At 42.5% G+C, this 17,989-nt stretch overlaps 1 protein-coding gene across 1 annotated transcript; it reads right to left on the reverse strand.

Moving 5' to 3' along the window:
- Positions 1 to 1,344: 1,344 nt before the first annotated feature.
- Positions 1,345 to 15,398, reverse strand: GGCT (gamma-glutamylcyclotransferase). Its single transcript, XM_061586098.1, has 5 exons — positions 15,212 to 15,398; positions 8,673 to 8,852; positions 6,406 to 6,551; positions 4,507 to 4,642; positions 1,345 to 1,509 (listed from the first exon to the last, which is right to left on the reverse strand). Exons 2-5 carry the CDS (start codon positions 8,838 to 8,840, stop codon positions 1,363 to 1,365), a joined length of 597 nt encoding a protein of 198 aa, XP_061442082.1. The 5' UTR covers positions 8,841 to 8,852; positions 15,212 to 15,398; the 3' UTR covers positions 1,345 to 1,362.
- Positions 15,399 to 17,989: the final 2,591 nt, after the last annotated feature.

Genomic DNA, 17,989 nt, shown 5'->3' on the forward strand with positions numbered 1-17,989 from the left:
GGAATAGGCGGCTGCCAACCTGCTACGTAGGAAGCTGCCTTATACTGAGTGAAACCATTGGTCCATCCAGCTCAGTACTGTCTACACTGACTGGCAGCGGCTCTCCAGGGCTTCAGGCGGGAGTCTTTCCCAGCCCTTCCTGGAGATGCCAGGGATTGAACTTGGGGCTGTCTGCACGCAAAACACTTGCCGGGGTTTAGTTGAATTTTAAAAAGACGTTTAAAGTATACATATTTTAGTGGATCAAAACTTTTTAATTAATTCATCTGGGATTGATTAAAGTGTGCAACTCTACTAAATAACTGTACAGTATCTGGAATCCTTGTTTTCTCGCACATATAGCTGACACCCTGGATTTCGACAATGCTATCAGCGCACTCATAGCAACATCTTTGATATGGCAAGACAGTTAGGAGAAGGGGCAGTTTAAAGATCTCCATGGGATCATGAAGTAGCTGGAATTGTATAAGGCCAGAAGCAACTTTTCTCTCCCCCGTCCCAACCAAAAATAAATTACTACATGAAATCACTATGGTGGAAAAGGGTGGATTTTTGGAAAACCAGCTGTTTTAATTAAAAAATAAGGGGGGGGGAGATGCAGTAAAGACAGACAGCACTAGCTTTGTGTGACATTTTCCATGACAGACTGAGCTAGTGTATAGACACCCTCATCAATTAAAGCAAAATGCGCAATCCATCATCACTCCGGCTTTGTAGTATAAATTATAGAGGTAGTAAGCAAAACAACAAAACAACCTCCCCCCTGGGATAAATACAGTGAATATTGCAGCAGTGTATTAGAAGTATAATGTAATCAAGGACCATCTTAAATCTCATATATTAATCAAGGATACACCCAAGTACTAATTGTCTTTGTTTTGGGTACAACTCCACACACTCACATATCTGGTAGTACCATTAAATTCAATGGGGCTTACATCTGAGCAAAGACCCTCCGTGGCGCAGAGTGGTAAGCGGTGGTAATGCAGCCGAAGCTCTGTTCAGAGTTCGATTCCAACAGAAGGAAGAAGTCGAATCTCCGGTTAAAGGGGTCAAGGTCCACTCAGCCTTCCACCCATCCGTGGTCGGTAAAATGAGTATATATGCTGGGGGGTAAAGAAAGGCCAGGGAAGGAACTGGCAATCCCACCCCATATATATGGTCTGCCTAGCAAACGTTGCAAGACGTCACCCTAAGAGTCGGAAACGACTCGCACTACAAGTGCGGGGACACCTATACCTTTTACATCTGAGCAGATGTATAGGACTGCATTGTTAATGTGTATTTAGCCCATTACGATAGAAGAGATACTCAAATTAAAAAATGGTCAACAAAAACAAGCAATTCTAAAATGGTTCTTTATTATTTTGGTGTCTCATTTGCATTGAGGGCAGCTTCAATTTCATCAAAAAGTGGCACATTTCCTGCATAGTCACTAGCCTCTATGGATTCTAATTTCTTCTGATAGTCCAATGGCAAACCATTCTGTTTTGCGCCCATACAGATGACCTACAAAGAATAAAAATTAAATGTGGAATTAAAATGACACAGTTGGATTCCACAGGCCATTATCCGTACAAGTAACTGAGAAAAGGGATGACGAGAACACACCAGGGCTGGTTCCACAGACATGTACATCACTCATTTCTGTGTACTGGATGACTGGCAGCCGATTATGTGAACTGATTCAGCTGAGCAGATGACAGAACATTTCCCCTGTGGTTTAAGATCAAGCTTGTTCGCACTTACAGACTACAACCTGACGTGACATGCTCATCGACTGATGAGGATGCCATGTGTGAATGAGCCTTCCAAATTCAATGAGCAATACCTATTGCCATGTCAGGGAACCCTAAGGAGAAGACTGGGATGTGGGGAGAGCTCACATAAGCTGCCTCTGCCCAAGTTTTGCCAGTTCCCTCCCTGCAAACCCCTTCAGCACATCCCAGGCTTTTCCTGACTATCCACCAACCCAAGGAGAGACTTTCTGAGGGGCACTGGGGGCTATTATGGCTCTATATTTTCATTGTGTTTTTCTTCAAAATTTGATATGCACAGCAGCAAAGCAGCAAGATGCCATACCAATAAATGCAGAGGCTGGATGTGGGAAGGTTAAACACAGTATCAGAATTTGAAGTCCTACTTAGAAAGCAACAAAATAAAGCAGAAGTTATCATTTTACTCCTTGATTTACCAGAATTGAAGAAGATTATGCCTGCTCTTAGCTTGGCAAGGCAACCGCCTGCGGTACCCGACAATAGTGCAAAACGAACGATTATTTACCTATATTGACATCTAACAAAAAGGGAGCTGAGAGTAGATATTTGTACAGAGACAGAAAACTGATCATTTGAACCCGTAAAATTTGAAGAATTTCAAAAAATGCAAGAACCAAGAAATGTAACATTTTTTTATTTGGCTAACAGTCTTGGCATCACACAGCAACTGAAAATTACTACTGCATTATGGGCTGCACGTGCAACTAAATGTCTGCCAAACTATTCCTGACATGTAATAACATTACTAAAGTTTGGAACCTTAACAGATCTCACAGGTTTTGCAGGTTCAGCTGGTTCTGTGTTTCAAACATACATACAGAGCGTGTTAGTATCGCTGGCGGATCATCTCCAGAAGTGCTGGGACATCACTTCCTCATCCCTATTCCCCTGGAGGGAAAGCCCAGGGTAGCGAGAGAAAAGAAGGAGGACAAGTTGCTACCCTTCCTATCGCCTTCATTTCAGCCTGGGCCCTGCTCAAGATTGGATCCACTGTTCTGTGCACTTTTATTTGGCTAAGAAAGCCAGTGTGGTGCAGTGGTTAAGGTGTTGTACTACGACCTGGGAGACCAGGGTTTGAATCCCCACACAGCCATGAAGCTCACTGGGTGACCTTGGACCAGTCACTGCCTCTCAGCCTCAGAGGAAGGCAATGGTAAACCCCCTCTGAATGCCGCTTACCATGAAAATCCTATTCATAGGGTCGCGCATAAGTCGGAATTGACTTGAAGGCAGTCCATTTCCATTCCATAAGGAAGGAAGCTACAGATGCTGACTTAGCTGGGGAAAAAATCAGTTGGGAGTTCCCAATCATTCTATACATTCGTCCCATGTTCCCCCAACCCCATAAGTAAGAGATCCTCTCAACAAAAGTCCAGTGTCAGCCTCCTATGGAGCCAGAACTGCTGACGTCTACTGCTTAGAAAATACTCATGGTCAGCTAGGTGCTGGGCAATTATAAGAATTCAAGCCAGGCTCTTCCAATCTGAGCTGGAGTTGGATTCAAGCCAGCAGGGATCTTAAACAATCTTCTTAAAGGAGAAGTATTATCAACACCTGACCATGATGCTGTAGTGCTATGAGAGTCCATTACCTAATCCCTACAAGTAGCACAAGCCTTCAGAAGCGCTCTCATCTATATTCATAGCCATGGCTAGATTAAAGAGAGGAGGCTACCACCAAGCCATCAACTTGACCGACACGATGCAAGCTACTAGGCTGACTTAGCAGGTCTGAATTAAGCTCTAGTTTACTTCTCGTTGGAGAAAAGGAGGCAGCACCGGTCTGGCCAAAGCACTATGTCAAGCAGCAGTACCCAAGTTCAACCATACAAGCACATCTCTCACACTCCTTATATCAAGGTAGCTAAGCTATTTCACTTTCATGTTCCATAGAGGGTAGAGAGACTGGATGGCTTAAGTATCATGTAGGCCAATGGTTCCCAAACACGGACCACTTGAAAATTGCTGATTAATGATTAATGATGATCACTTAATGATTTTTCTGCCAGTTTTAGCAATTGTAATGCACTGTGCTAGACGCTGTATGATTTTTAATTGTTTTATTGCTGCTTTTATTTCTTATATAGTATTGTTTCACAATTTGAATCCCACAAAATTCATATAGCGACACAATAGAATACAATATAAGAAATAAAAGAAGCAATAAAAATGCAATAAAACCCAGTATGAATATTAAATGTGATGGATGCGCCACCTGTCTTCAACCACAAACATGCCGTGGACCACATGAATGAAGCTTGCAGACCACTGGTGGTCCACTGACCACAGTTTGGGAACTCCTGGTGTAGGCTGCTATGAATTCATTTGGTTGCATAATCTTGCTTAGCAAAAAGTTAAACTACTGTGCCAAAGTGGCAAATGAAGTTATGAAAGTACAGATATTATTATTGAAGGTCATGTCAAGGCAAGATCCTTATTGCTTGAAATCACATCGGTAACAATACCACCTAAATATATTTCCTTCTCATGCACAAGCCTTTGACAACTGTGTGATAAATGAAATCAATTGTAACTTCAGTCTGCTAGATTAATTAATTTGGCAATAGCTTAGAGGATGGGTTGGGATGGGATTCACATACATTTTATGGGAACACTACATTTTTGCTTGTTTTCTTTACACTGAATTAAAGTTATACTCAAGTATAACTATTCAAGATTAGGAACTCCGTTCCCTCTCATCAGCTCATAGAATCACAAAGGAAGCGTACCTTTTTATACTGCAGAGAAGGAAGACCAGAGACATAGTCAGTCATTTGGTAACAACGACACTTAAATATTTTCCCTTCTGGAGTCTGAACAGCAACTTCTATTGGAATGTAAATACTATCTTCAACTCCCTCTTGCCTGAAATAGAATAAGGATTACCTTCCAGATCAAATCACTAACTTGACAGACAGAAAACTTAATTTACTTTTTAAAAAGACTTTGAAGCAAGGCACACAGACCATAAGTAAGTTCTTAAAATTCAGAATGCCACCAATGTCCAATTTTCTGCTGTATCCAGACAGCCACTTTCTGAGGTGCTCTTTGCAAAATTTAGTACTAAACAAAAAGAGAGTTATAGGATTATGGCACTTTAACTGAACAGTATTAGATAATTGTGTATTAGAACTCTGCCACAGAGCAGCCCTACTAATGCTCTGGTCTTCATTTGAATGGGAAAGGGATCAGGATCGTATCCATCTAGCTTATGAGGATCTAGGAGACTGCTAACTGTCTATAAGCAGCACAAATCCTGTTAAAGAGGAAAAAGCTCCACGTAACTGAGTTTATTAACACAGGCAGTCATTTCAAGAAGTGAGTCATAAGACAGCAGTCCGTACCAATACCACCCTTCCCAGAAAGAGGAACAACAATCTCCTCCAGACCTTTCACTTCCTTTCCATGATGTTTCTGGCCTAGCATAGCACATCCTAAGTCATATGCCTACATGCACCCCACCATGTGATGAATGGTGTACACACCCTAGACTTTTTCTCAGAATATGGTAATATAAACACTAAGGTCAGGCCAACAAGTAGAATCACAACGATTAATTTGCTCATTACTTAGTCTTAATATTTATCATAATATTAAAAAAACATAAAACTAGAGAGTTCCCCTCTGCACAGGGAGGCGATCCCTCTTCCAACTGCTGCTGCACAGACCAGCACAAGAAAACCCTATTTTTTTTTAAAAAAAATTAAAATTACCACCCCCTCTTCATTGCCAAGGCAATACCAAAGCAGAGTACATTAGAATTAAACCAACAACATGAGGTAAAAACACAGCAACAATGATTTTTTTAAAAAAACTACTACAACTTAATAACTGGAAGAAAACATTATAATACAACTAAAACTTAGAAGAACTGGTACCAGGCATTTTTCAGAGGAAAAGGGGTTCCACAGTTGAGATGCCACTACTGAAAAGGCCCTCCCCTGTGTTGCCACATTGTGCTAGTGCTACCATTGTGCCAAACAGGGATGGTAATTCTAACTTGCACAATAGCAAGCTCCCCTTTAAATAAGGGATTCCTGTTGCCCTGTTTCCCCATTACTGCTGTCCATCGGGATGCTGTGTGAAGTAACTTTACAATGCAATCCTATGCACACTTACTTAGGAGGAAAAGCCCACTGAATACCTCAGGGATCACCACTGAGTGAACATGCATAGGATCAGGCTGCATACTTATTACAAATGCATATTTCCTCATATTTCCCTTCATCTGTGATTCCGTGTGAATGCCTGCTGCCAAAAGCAAAGATGAAACCCGAATCTGATTAAATCAGACTCTGCAATACACAGTGAATGCCGAATTAAAGCTGTTTCTACTGAAAGAAGAGTGAACTTTTGGGCTTTAGTAATTAGCACATGAAGCAAGTTTTTTTAATTGAAAAAACCTCATTTGGTTTCTATTTTTTAAAATTGCAAGTTATCACTTAATATCAGAGCCATATTTTTTCCCTACGCTGAAAGAGTTCAGTCTTCACTCATTGTTTGGCAAAAGCTTTGGCAAAGAATTGACACCAGATGTGCAACCAAACGTCCAGAACAATACCTAAACAGTACAGGGCTCATTAAATTAATAAATTGAGAGGAGATTGTAAACTATGTAAGTCACCCACCTATCCAGAGAACATAAATCAGTAGTATTCATTTTCCATATTATCCCCCATACTTCATCACCAGGGCTATGAACAATAGTTGCTGTACTTCCATGCCAGCTAGAACTTGGTTTGCCATGATGAGAGCCAAAAGCAAGCTTGTAGTCCTGCAAATTAAAATGAGGGAAATGATCAATTTTCCTTTATATATTTCTAATTTTGAAGTCATGCCATTAATTGAAGGAAAACTGGTGGCGGGGGTCAGGGAGAATCAGCCAAACAAAAGAAGAAAAGTTACTTCTTTAATCATTTAAGATTCCATTCACTAGCAGAACTAATGAGTTAAGAGCAGGAAAGAAAACAAACATATATATCAGCTTTAACAGAGCTGAATCATATTCTAAGATTCAAAAGCTTATTTAAGGCCCTTATTTTGAATGTTACAACAATTTCAGCTGACTGCTTCAGGAGTGGTTTGCACTGGTGGAGCAGAGCCACAGCAATAGCCTCCCTGTAGCAGCGTTGTTGCCACTTGCGAGGACATAAGAACATAAGAACATAAGAAGAGCCTGCTGGATCAGGCCAGTGGCCCATCTAGTCCAGCATCCTGTTCTCACAGTGGCCAACCAGGTGCCTGGGGGAAGCCCAGGAGGAGGGGGAGCAGCAAGGTTAGGGCTGTGCAAATGCACTGGCAGAAGCACCAGACTGGCTCTGGCAGTCCGCCCTGCAGTTGCTACCCCCCCACACACACTCCTGGTAATTTCATCTATTTATTACATTTATATCCCACCTTTCCTCCAAGGAGCTCAAGGTGGCACATATTTCACCATACCGGCTCTCAGTGCTGCTGTTCCTGGGGCTATCGTTGCAGCTTCACACCACTGGGCAAGCCGCTCCTAGAATGCTTACTGCTACTGGGTCATACTGTTGTCAAAATACTTGGCTTTCAAATATGAAAGGTAAAAAGTTATACTGTATATCTAGACGGGGACCTTATATTGCAAACAGGTCATTCAGATCAGATTTTTCTGTCAGCATGTTTGGCATGTTGGCTTCCACACATTCCCATTTTTTCAGTATTTCTCGTTGAAGTGGGCTGTGGGTTTTTTTCCCCCATCATTGCTCGTCTCCCGCCCTCCACTACCCTTCTTCATTCTGGGCATGAGGGCAGGTATTTCTATACTTTAAAAACAAAATCCTAGGGAGTGTGCAAGAGCAAATGTCATCAGCTTTATCCAACCATTTAGGAACATAGGAAGCTGCCGTATATCAAGTCAGACCAGTGGTCCATCTAGTTCTGCATTGTCTACATGGGTTGGCAGTGGCTCTCCAGGGTTTTCAGGCAGGAGTCTCTCACCGTTCAGGTCTGTGGCTTCCTTTATGGAACCAATCCATCTCTTGTTTGGCCTTCCTCTTTTTCTACTCCCTTCTGTTTTTCCCAGTATTGTCTTTTCTAGTGAATCACGTGATGTGTCCAAAGTATGATAACCTCAGTTTCATCATTTTAGCTTCTAATGATAGTTCTGGTTTAATTTGTTCTAACACCCAGTTATTTGTCTTTTCTGCAGCCCATGGTATCCACAAAACTCTCCTCCAACACCACATTTCAAATGAGCTGATTTTTCTCTTATCCGCTTTTTTCACTGTCCAACTTTCACATCCAAGCAGCTCAAGGTGGAGTATAAATAAAGTTCTTCTCCCAAATTTACCTTCACAACCACCTCGTGAGGTTAGGTAGGCCAAGAGACAGTAACTGGCTCAAGGTCACCCAGTGAGCTTCATGGTCGAGCTGGTAATCGAACCCTCATCTCCCAGGTCCCGGTCTGACACTCTAACCACAACACCACACTGGCTGTCAAAACATCACCACACTCATGACAAACTGCCCACCAATTTATTTATTTTGTTATTTATTTATTTATTTTAAAAACGCACTAACAAGCTCCACATCAGTGACTACTGATGTACATACCTGATCTTCCACACTAAGTGGAAATCCAGACTGAAGGTATACAAATTATGGGTTGGCATTATGACAACATCAGTGTGTGAATGTTGCCAAAACAACAACACATGAGCATGAGCAGCACTGACTCCACACTTGGTTCCCATCTGGAAACACCCCCTTTGACTACTTTCACTGTAAAAACAATCACAACTCAACAGAAGGCAGAGATGGTTGTACAACAGTATATCCTGTGGACCATAGTCACAGCATTAATACACCAGTTTCTTTGGCATACATTGAACAACAAAAAGAGACACAGACAGACAAATGCAGCACCAACCAGTAGACGTGCCAGGGTGAAAAAAACCACGGATGGGTTTCTTAACATTATCCTCTCCTGCAACAAGTTACTGGCATAGGCAAAATAGAAGAAACTTTCATTCCTGCAGTTGTGGACTTCCAGCCCTCCACCCAGTCTGGTCTGTGTACAGCTCTTGACGGTTTCCATCTAGTAGGAGCCCTGTTAAAAGAAAATGGAAGTCAGGCATTTGTTTATCAGAAAGGGGTGTAAGACTGTAAAAACATCGTAGAGCTGAAGTACCACAGAATTTACCCTCGCCCTCAATTTAAAACAAGAACATTCCCTGTTCCCTTTTTATCTGCAGTTTCTTTATAGGCTTTGTTGTTGTCAGAAATGTCACTAATGGGAGCAAGGAGCAGAGACTCCCTACTAAAACCTTCTAGGGAAACTGACACCAATGCATATTTACTCTGACGTACATCTCAGTGTGTTCCATAATGGTTATTCTCAGGGAAGCGTGCATGGGATTGCAACCACATAGACAGGGAGCCTGCAAGTGTAGGTGCATCATGCATAAAGATCCTTTTTTTAAAAAAGAGTTTCAACAGTTTCAGAAGAAGCAAAGAAATGAAATTGTTCCAGTTATTGCAAAATGACTGCTTTTTGGTTTAGAGGCTCTTCTGACCAGGAAAGCAAGACGTTAAGGCCAGAAATTTGAACTTTTAAAAGGGAAACGAACCTTCAAAACTTAAGGAAAAAAGAGAGAAACCTTACAAATTACAAAAAACAGAAACCTAAACAGAACTCTACTGCCCTTCTGACTGGCAAAAAGGTCGGGAGAGGGGTTAGAAATAATGCATATTTGGGAACAGGAGAAGATGAACACTGAAAGGACTAATGCAGCTTAGTGCATTTAGCATGAAGATCTGCAGAGGGTTTCTAAGTGTGTTCAGATGAATGTGCTGAGAAACCTCTGAGATCAGGAATCCTGTCATATCAGGGTTCCTGATCACAGGAAGATACTGTAAGAGTGCTCAATGGGACATACTTAGAAACTCTCTGCAAATCTTCATACTTCATGCACAAAGGTCTGACAATGTCAGGGCCCAGCCATGGGAGGTCCTCACCAGAAGAAGACCAGGAGACTCCAGTTTTGGATCCAGCCCTGCTTCAGGCTTCATCTGAGGGTGAGGAGCCAGGGTGATGAGGCTGAGGGAGGGTCATCTGCACCTGGGGCAAGGCAAGTTTGGCCTCCGAGATTGAATGGGTCTTGAGCCCAAGGGAGAAGCATCACCTCAAACACCAGCTAGAGACCCAACTCATCTGGTGGCGTGCCCAACTGTAGGCCCGGACTCCTTGGGAGCAAAGGTCTGGCGGCAGGTTATTAACAGGATAAAAACTCCAGTGCTAGGCTAGAAGAGCTGCTAGAACAGCATCTATACACCAGCTCTGTACCTGATCTGGCTGCTGATCTCTTGTTGATCCTGGACCGAACTTGATCTTGACCTGCACCTGCTCTGCCCCTGGACTGCTTAGATCTTGACCTTGGACTGCTCTGACCTTGCTTCCTGTCTGTCCCCTTTGTTGTTGTGCACTCTGGACTTTGACTTTGGACTGGCCCTGGATATTGCCATAGTGTTGCCCTCAACTGTGTAGTCTCTTGCCTCCTGAGCAGCCTGGTGGGAACAAGACAGATAAGCAGTCTGCACGCCCACAGATGTACATCCATGCTCTTCCATTTAATTGTTATTTTCATTTGCTCTTGTAGTTTAAGAGTTCACACTGATCTAAGTTGTTTTAAAAAATTTTTTTGCAGTGAGTGTTTAAACTCCTCTTTAACCAAGCATTTGATGGCTGATAGATACTGGCCACTGAAATGGGCCACTGTGAGGGTATTCAATTGCTTCTAAACGTTTTTAGTTGTTTTAAACATTTGTGTTTTAGATGGGTTTTAGTAGCTTTTAAAAAAGCTTTAAGTATTTGGGGGGGTTATTACTGTTTTAACATTTTGATGTTTGCCACCCTGGGCTCCTTTGGAAGGGTGGGATACATATTTAATAAATAAATAAAATCACTGCCTTACAAAACCCTTTAGCAAAGCTACGTTTATTTTGGTTTAACTTTGTCCAAGGCCTTTTAAAATTAATTATTTTTATTTATTTTTATTTGCAAATAAAAGGAAAACAAAGAAAAGTTATAAAATTAAGATAAAAATACTGGAGTTACAAAAAAAGAGAAAAATAATGTATGAATATTGCTTATAACAATAAACTACCATAAGTTTACACAGTTTACATTAGATGCAGTACTCATCAGTATATACATACTGCATTAACCATATAAGCTCTCCAGATGTCCAAATAGGTATCCCCTCAAAATTGTTTTCTATATGAAACATGTTCATATACAGCCAGGACAGTGAGGTCTTCACTCCATTGTGTAATAGATGGTGGGTATTTATCCTTCCAGGCCAAAAGTATAAGTCTCTTAGCAACCATAAGGGCTTGCAAAGTCCACTTTCTTTGTCCTGCTGTTAACCCCATGCTACAGGAATGTAATTTATAAGTGCATGAACATCTGCAACCATCAAGGATTTTGCCAGTACAAAATTAATATGGATAACTACTTCAGCCCAGAAAGAACGTATCATGGGACAAACCCACATCATATGTCTTAGTGAAGCATTCTCAGCATTATGCCTCCAACATGTATCTTATTAGACAGTGCCTATACAAGTGTTGTGGAGTCCAATATACCCAAAATATTAACTTTTGCTGAATCAATCTCAATTTCAGATTTAACTTTCTGTAACTTTCCCATTGTTTAAGCGGTAAAATACATTCTAATTCCCTATTCCACACCTCTCCTGAACTTCTATCTTACAAAGATCCCTTAAACATTTACAAACAACAGTTATGGGTTTAGTTTTCTGTAAGGATCCAATAATTCCTTCCAATAATGTAGAGGATGCCAAAGCACTCAGAAGGGCCATATAATAAGATACAAGCAAATGTTGTAATTGAAGATACTGCCATTCCATAGTCATTAGTAATTGATATTTAATTTAAAAACTAGGAAATGGCAAAAAATCTCTATCTGAGCCTATCAGCTGATCTTATGCATATATTCATATACATCCCAAAGCCTTTTTATTTATTCCACACATAATTGCCTAACCATACTACTCAGTACAGGGAGTTGGCTAGGCCAGTAAAATAAATTCCAAAGGCTAAAGGATTAGTTAGAGGAGGCAGCCAAAGAATAAAGTTATCCCCTAGGTATTTATTTATTAGATTTATATCCCACCCTTCCTCCCAGTAGGAGCTCAGGGCGACAAGTAGCAGCGATGAGGACAAACAGAGTGAATGGGTTAGCTGGTTGTGTATCTTCCTTCTTTGTTATGGTGTAGGCTGCAGCCTGTGCTGTTACAGAGCGGTACAAAGGATTTTGGCATTCTTAACTAATTGAGATGTAAAGATGGCAGTCCATATGTCTATTCTGGCAGAGAGCCATTACTCTATGCTTTGACATGTGCTGGCTAATCTCAAGGATTTCTTTCTCCAAAATAATCTGTGTCACCTCCTAGGAGCAGCATTTATGTTATAGGAAAGCATTCTGGATTAACCGACATTTTAGAGTGAAGACATAGCTCAGTCGTAGAGCATCTGCTGTGCATGCACAAGGTTCCAAGTTCAATCCCCAGCAGCTACAAGTAGGACTGGGAAAGAGCCCTCTAAAACCCTGGAGAACCTCTGCCAGTCAGCGTAGAGAATACTACTCTAAATCAGAGCTTGGAAAAGTTACTTTTTTGAACTACAACTCCCATCAGCCCAATCCAGTGGCAGTGCTGGCTGGGGCTGATGGGAGTTGTAGTTTTAAAAAAGTAACTTTTCCAAGCTCTGCTGTAGATGCGGACAACACTGAGCTAGATGGACCATTGGTCTGACTCAGTATAAAGTGGCTTCCTATGTTTTTCTCCAGCAGGGCCTTTTGCTGTGACCCGCAGTACTAATGAGAGATATTCTAAACAAAGCCTGTAATTCATAAGAGGAAATGACTTTAATACTGGTCCATACAGCCATTTGAAATCATTTTCCACTAACAACAATTAAAAATTAAATCAACCAAAGAGGCAGTATCAGCAGTTAAAACTAAAGCATAAAAACCATTGTCTGTCACATACCCTTAAAGACTTTTTTTTTTTCTGGCAGGCTTTAACAAGCAGTGAAAACTAGCACGAGAGGGAACCAATCACACTTCATCAGGAAAGGGCAAGGTGTTCCATTATCTGGATGCAACCTTTAAGAAGGCCTACTTTCTCAAAATAAAGGTTTTTTTGTCCCTTGGTGGTTTCCCTCCTCCTCATCTTTTCCTTTGGGAGTTGCTCCAGGGCAGCCTTTCCCAACCAGTGTGCCTCCAGATGTTGTTGGACCACAATTCCCATCAGCCTCACGCAGCATTGCCAATGGCTGAGGCTGATGGGAGTTGTGGTCCAACAACATCTGGAGGCACACCGGTTGGGAAAGGCTGCTCCAGAGCCATGGCTGATGAACAGTACTGCTTCTCAAATGATATACGAGCTATGTACTTTTAGTGAAGACACTCCTTCCCTCCCCACCAAAACGTGTGTGCATAAAAAGCTCTCTCAAAGCAGCAGCTCATAGAAGACTTCTGCAGAAACCATTTGAAAACATAGTGAAAACGAGGCATTCTGTATTTTGTGCAGTTAGAACTACAGACTAAGTTAAATAAAGGACATGCAATAAGCCTGCTTAGAGATAATGGGAAACTGCTCTCTCCTCCACACACACACACACACACACTCATCTTATAGATCTGTATGTCTGACAGGAGGTGAACACAAGTTGCCAGATGCACCTTAGGGCACTGATCAGATAGTGAAACTGTGTATCTGATTTCATGTGCCTTTCCTAAAAAAGGAGACTGGGAAATGTAGTATGGGTGAGCGCTGCCAATTCTTTACTGGGTGTTCCTAGCTAACTCACAAAAGTAAAGTGCCAAAGATTTCATTAGTCATCTTGGCAGTTGAACAAATTTGAACATGATTTAAAATTGTGAGGTGTAGCTATGGATTTGGATCTACCCTCCTGCCAAGGGTGGGAGTAATCTTAAGACATTGCTCCTTCCTTTTTTTAAATTATTAAAGTCATCTTCAGCAATGAGGTATGAAAACTGGCTATAGATATACTCTTAATCAAACTGGATTGTCTGATTTAGAAGTAATTTTGGGGGCCTGTCTGCACATGACATCTACCTTGGCATAGATGCATGCTGGAAGTGTGAGGAAGTGCTCTCCCCCTGATAACCGCTGTCTCCATACCAATAACAGAAAATCCGTCATGAAGTCTGTAAGGATGATCCCCTCCCCCCCCTTTGAGAGAGACAGATTGTGTATATTTGAGTGCAAGAAAGAGACTGCACAAGTGAAGAGTGTGTGGTATATGCTGCCTAATTGCAGTACGCGCACATGAAAGCAAATGCTCAGATGAAACTTTGGCCATGACCACCACAGGCAGGCAGCCCTCAGAAGGCTGGCCAACCTAGAAGGCTGCCCTCAGGCTGAAAATGTTAGGCCACTATTGCTTTAAAGAAGCATAAGAAAAGCCCTGTTGGATGTCACCACAGGCAAATTTAGTCCAACAATCTAGTCCAATGGGGCAACCAGACGCCCTGGGAAGCCCACAAACAGAACATGAGCACATGTATCAGAATATACATATGCATACAACACCACACATCACTTCAGTTCCACCACATCTTTGGTTTGTATTTCAGATTCTATTACCTAAGTGCTGCTCTTTAACTCGGTACATACACATGTAATTTGACCTTACAGTCTTTCCATCTGTTTTAGTCTGCTTAAGTAAAAACAGCAAAGAGCCTTGTGGCACCTTGAAGATGGACAAACATAATCATGGCATAAGCTTTCATGAACTGCAGCCCCTTTGATGACATGCATCAGAGGAAGTGGACTGTAGTCCACAAACACTTGACTGGAATTGATTTACTTGATTTAAAAACTGGATAAACTATTTTTCTTGTTTTTAGTTATATGATTATATTATGGCAACCCATCCTGGGACCTTATGGAGGAGGGTAGGTAAACAATCTTAAAGAATAAATCAATGCCACAACATGTTTCTTAGATACACCTGGTGAAGTGGACTGTGGTGCACATAACCTGATACCATATCAAGTTAGTTCCACCTTTAAGGTGTTACAAACCTCTCTGTTTCGTTCGTGTTTAAGGTAGCACAACACAAACCCCTTTTTATTTTACAGACTACTCGTTGTTCCAGGAGCCTCCCTGTTCTTTCACACAGATTCTTCTCCCCCCGCCCCCCCATCTCATTCTCTCTAAGCATGCAGCTTCACAATATCCTCCTTCCTCCCTCCAACTCTTACCCTTTCCCTCTGACCCATGGTCACCACCGGGCACCAGTCCAAAGGAAACACAGAACCCCCTTCTCGGAACCATCCCCGTACCACCAGAACCATCCCCGTACCACCAGAACCATCACTAGGTTGGATCTGCTGTCGTCCTGACCTGTCCTCACCTCTTTCTCACTTCTGCGACCACAGCTGACCTGCCAGACACTCAGCAGCAGTGGAGAGCGACAGGCGGCTGCTGTAGCGGGGCTCCTTATTGGCTAAGCGCATCGCAGCTGCCGCCGACGCTTCTAATTGGCCCCGTCGGCAGCCATCGGTCTCTCCAACCACACCTCCCCAAGTGGCGGAGCCGGCAAACCACTTTCTTTAAGCGCAGGGCGAGGCGAGGCGAGGCGAGGCGAGCCGGCCCGGCCCGGCCCGGCCCCTCCCCGGCCCCTCCCCTTCCCCACTCCCGATTGGAGGCTCGCAGTGGCCTCATCTGCATATCGGGGCGGGGCTTGGACCCTCTCCGACTTCCTAACTAAAGAAACCACCGGGCCCTTCTTCCCCCACCTCTTTAGAATCATCTTTATATTGTCCGGCCGGTGGAGGGACGGCGGTAGCGGCTGCTTCTACTGCCGCCGCCTCGGAAAACATGAGCGTCTGTCGGTGGAGAGAAGTCGTGATGCCGCGGATGTTACTCTCCCGCTCCCCCCCCCGCAAATTAATTAAATCAATCCAATCAGAGCTCAATTGCAACACAAGCAAAGGCGCCTCCTGCGCACAATTACCCAGGAGTGACCTAGACTGCGTCTGAGCTAGGAAGTTCCATGTGACTAATAGGCACTGACAGACACACGCCCCTTCCTCCTCTGTGAATTGAGCTCATTGCAGCAGGTCCCAAAATTTAGTGATGCCTTGGGATCGTTCTCGGGTGCAGTTGAGACTGCCCTCAGCCCTATTCACCGTCGACTACGTAAAGAGAGAGATAGAACGGGGGTGGGTGAGACATGTACTTGGAAGAAGGGCATGATTTAGAGGTTCCCAAACAGCACAATCCTATACATAATCCTATACAGAAGTTAATCTCATCGAGCTCAGTGGGACAGATGGGACTGGAGCATAATTTTAATCCGCCCTTTCATTGAGTGCAGAGGGAATTCCAGATCCAGATCCTAATCACGCTAACTACAAATCTCTCAGATGTAATGGAATGTACTTTCTAAAGCCTGCTCGGTGTTTATGGAAACAAAAGGGAAAGGGAGGGGTGATTGCTATATAGGACTACACAAAGGTAAGACCCATTGTGTTTAGTGAGATTTACTGCAATCCTATACACACCACTTGAGAGTATGCCCCTTTGAGCACGATGGGACTTGCTTTAGATTGCGCTGCAACTACACGATCCTATGCATGCTTATTGAGAAATCACTTTCCTAGGAGTAAGGTCCATTGAATACAGTGGGATTTACTTCTGAGTAATCCTAAATAGGACTGGGTTGTTTGAAGGTCTAGGTGTGGATGTCGCTTCTCTTCCATTTGCTCAGTTAATTAAAGTACTTTAAAATTTAGCAGATTTTTGGCCCTATTACTAATCCAGTCTGGATCTACTTAATTGGTCAGTTAAACTAATTTGGTTGCTCAGAAACTGCTGAAGCTTCACAGCAGCTCTCCCACAGCAGCTCAGCTGAATGGAAACCCATCAAACTTAAGGGTTTTTAATCAAATTAAGCACATTTACTTAGACGTAAACCCAAGTGGTGAGAGATCTTTTTCTAGATTAAAAACAAAAATTATTTATGGTCAAGTATTTCACAAGATAGACTTGTAAACCTAGCTATGATTGCAAGTGAAAATGATGTGTGTTCCCAATTAAACATTAGTGAACTAATTCATAAGTTCACAAACATGAAAGCACGTAAGGCTAAATTCGTGTAACTATGTGTCTTTTTGCTAAATAAAGGCAATACACAAAGGTCGTTTTCTTTTTACTTTATTTATTTTACTATTCACACAAAACATTTTCCTACTCCATAATGTTTTTCTTATTTGTCCTTATTTGCCTTGTTACATTTTTTTATAACATTTGAATTGAAAAATGAACAAAAAAATTATAAAATGTAAGGGCACCGATTTATAATTTGCAGGGGGGCACCGAACACACAGCACTGGCCCTGGGGAAGGGTCAGGTGGAAGTGCAGGCACGCACTCTATAGGCCACGGCACTCTCTCCAACAGGGAGGTTCTGACTGCGCAGGTGCACAAGCCAGGCCTCCGCTGCCTGTATAGTTATTTACTACAGTATTTATATAAAGTGCTGTGAATGGTTCAGAGTGCCTCCTCTCCCTGCCAAGAGATATACACTGTATCCCTTTACCGTGCAACCTATACATCAGGGGCTCCCAAAGTGTGGTCTGTGGACCATGGTGGCCTGTGAGTTTCATTCAGGTGATCCTGCGGGGCTTACATAAGAAACAGAAGAAGCAACAAAAATACATACAGCGTCTAACACAACATGTGACAATTGCTACAACAAGCAGAAAAATCATTATGGGCCGCCAAGACCCTTAGCAATTTTCAAGTTGCCTGTGGGGGAAATAATTTGGGAACCACTGCTATATATTTTCTACTCATAAATAAATCCCACTGAGTTTAATTAGGCTTTCTCCTAGGAAAGTGGCTGTAGTGGAACCCTATGTACAGTAGGGCCCCACTCATATGGTGGGTTACGTTCCAGACCCCCGCCTAAAAGCGAACCCCACTGAAAAGCGGCGCTCCCTCAATAAAATGGCACCCAAAGCCCCAAAAACACTGTAAAAGCAGAACAAGCACCGTATGAGTGGGGCCTTACTCTAATTTTAGCCACCGTATTAGCAGAACGCTGAAAAGCGGGCAGCCGAAAAGCTGGGCCCTACTGTACACATCACAGAATGTAAGCCACACTTAACAGTGTAGTAGGACTTTAG

This window comes from Rhineura floridana, chromosome 10 (genome assembly GCF_030035675.1).
Source record: "Rhineura floridana isolate rRhiFlo1 chromosome 10, rRhiFlo1.hap2, whole genome shotgun sequence".
In the NCBI taxonomy this organism is placed as follows: domain Eukaryota; kingdom Metazoa; phylum Chordata; class Lepidosauria; order Squamata; family Rhineuridae; genus Rhineura; species Rhineura floridana.

Excerpts from the sequence above, each read along its gene's own strand:
- GGCT (XM_061586098.1), bottom strand. The coding sequence starts at position 8,840 with ATGGAAACCGTCAAGAGCTGTACACAGACCAGACTGGGTGGAGGGCTG. Across the intron at positions 6,552-8,672 it reads TCACCCTGGCACGTCTACTG|GACTACAAGCTTGCTTTTGG; the intron begins GTTGGTGCTGCA and ends TTTAATTTGCAG. Across the intron at positions 4,643-6,405 it reads GATTTATGTTCTCTGGATAG|GCAAGAGGGAGTTGAAGATA; the intron begins GTGGGTGACTTA and ends ATTCTATTTCAG.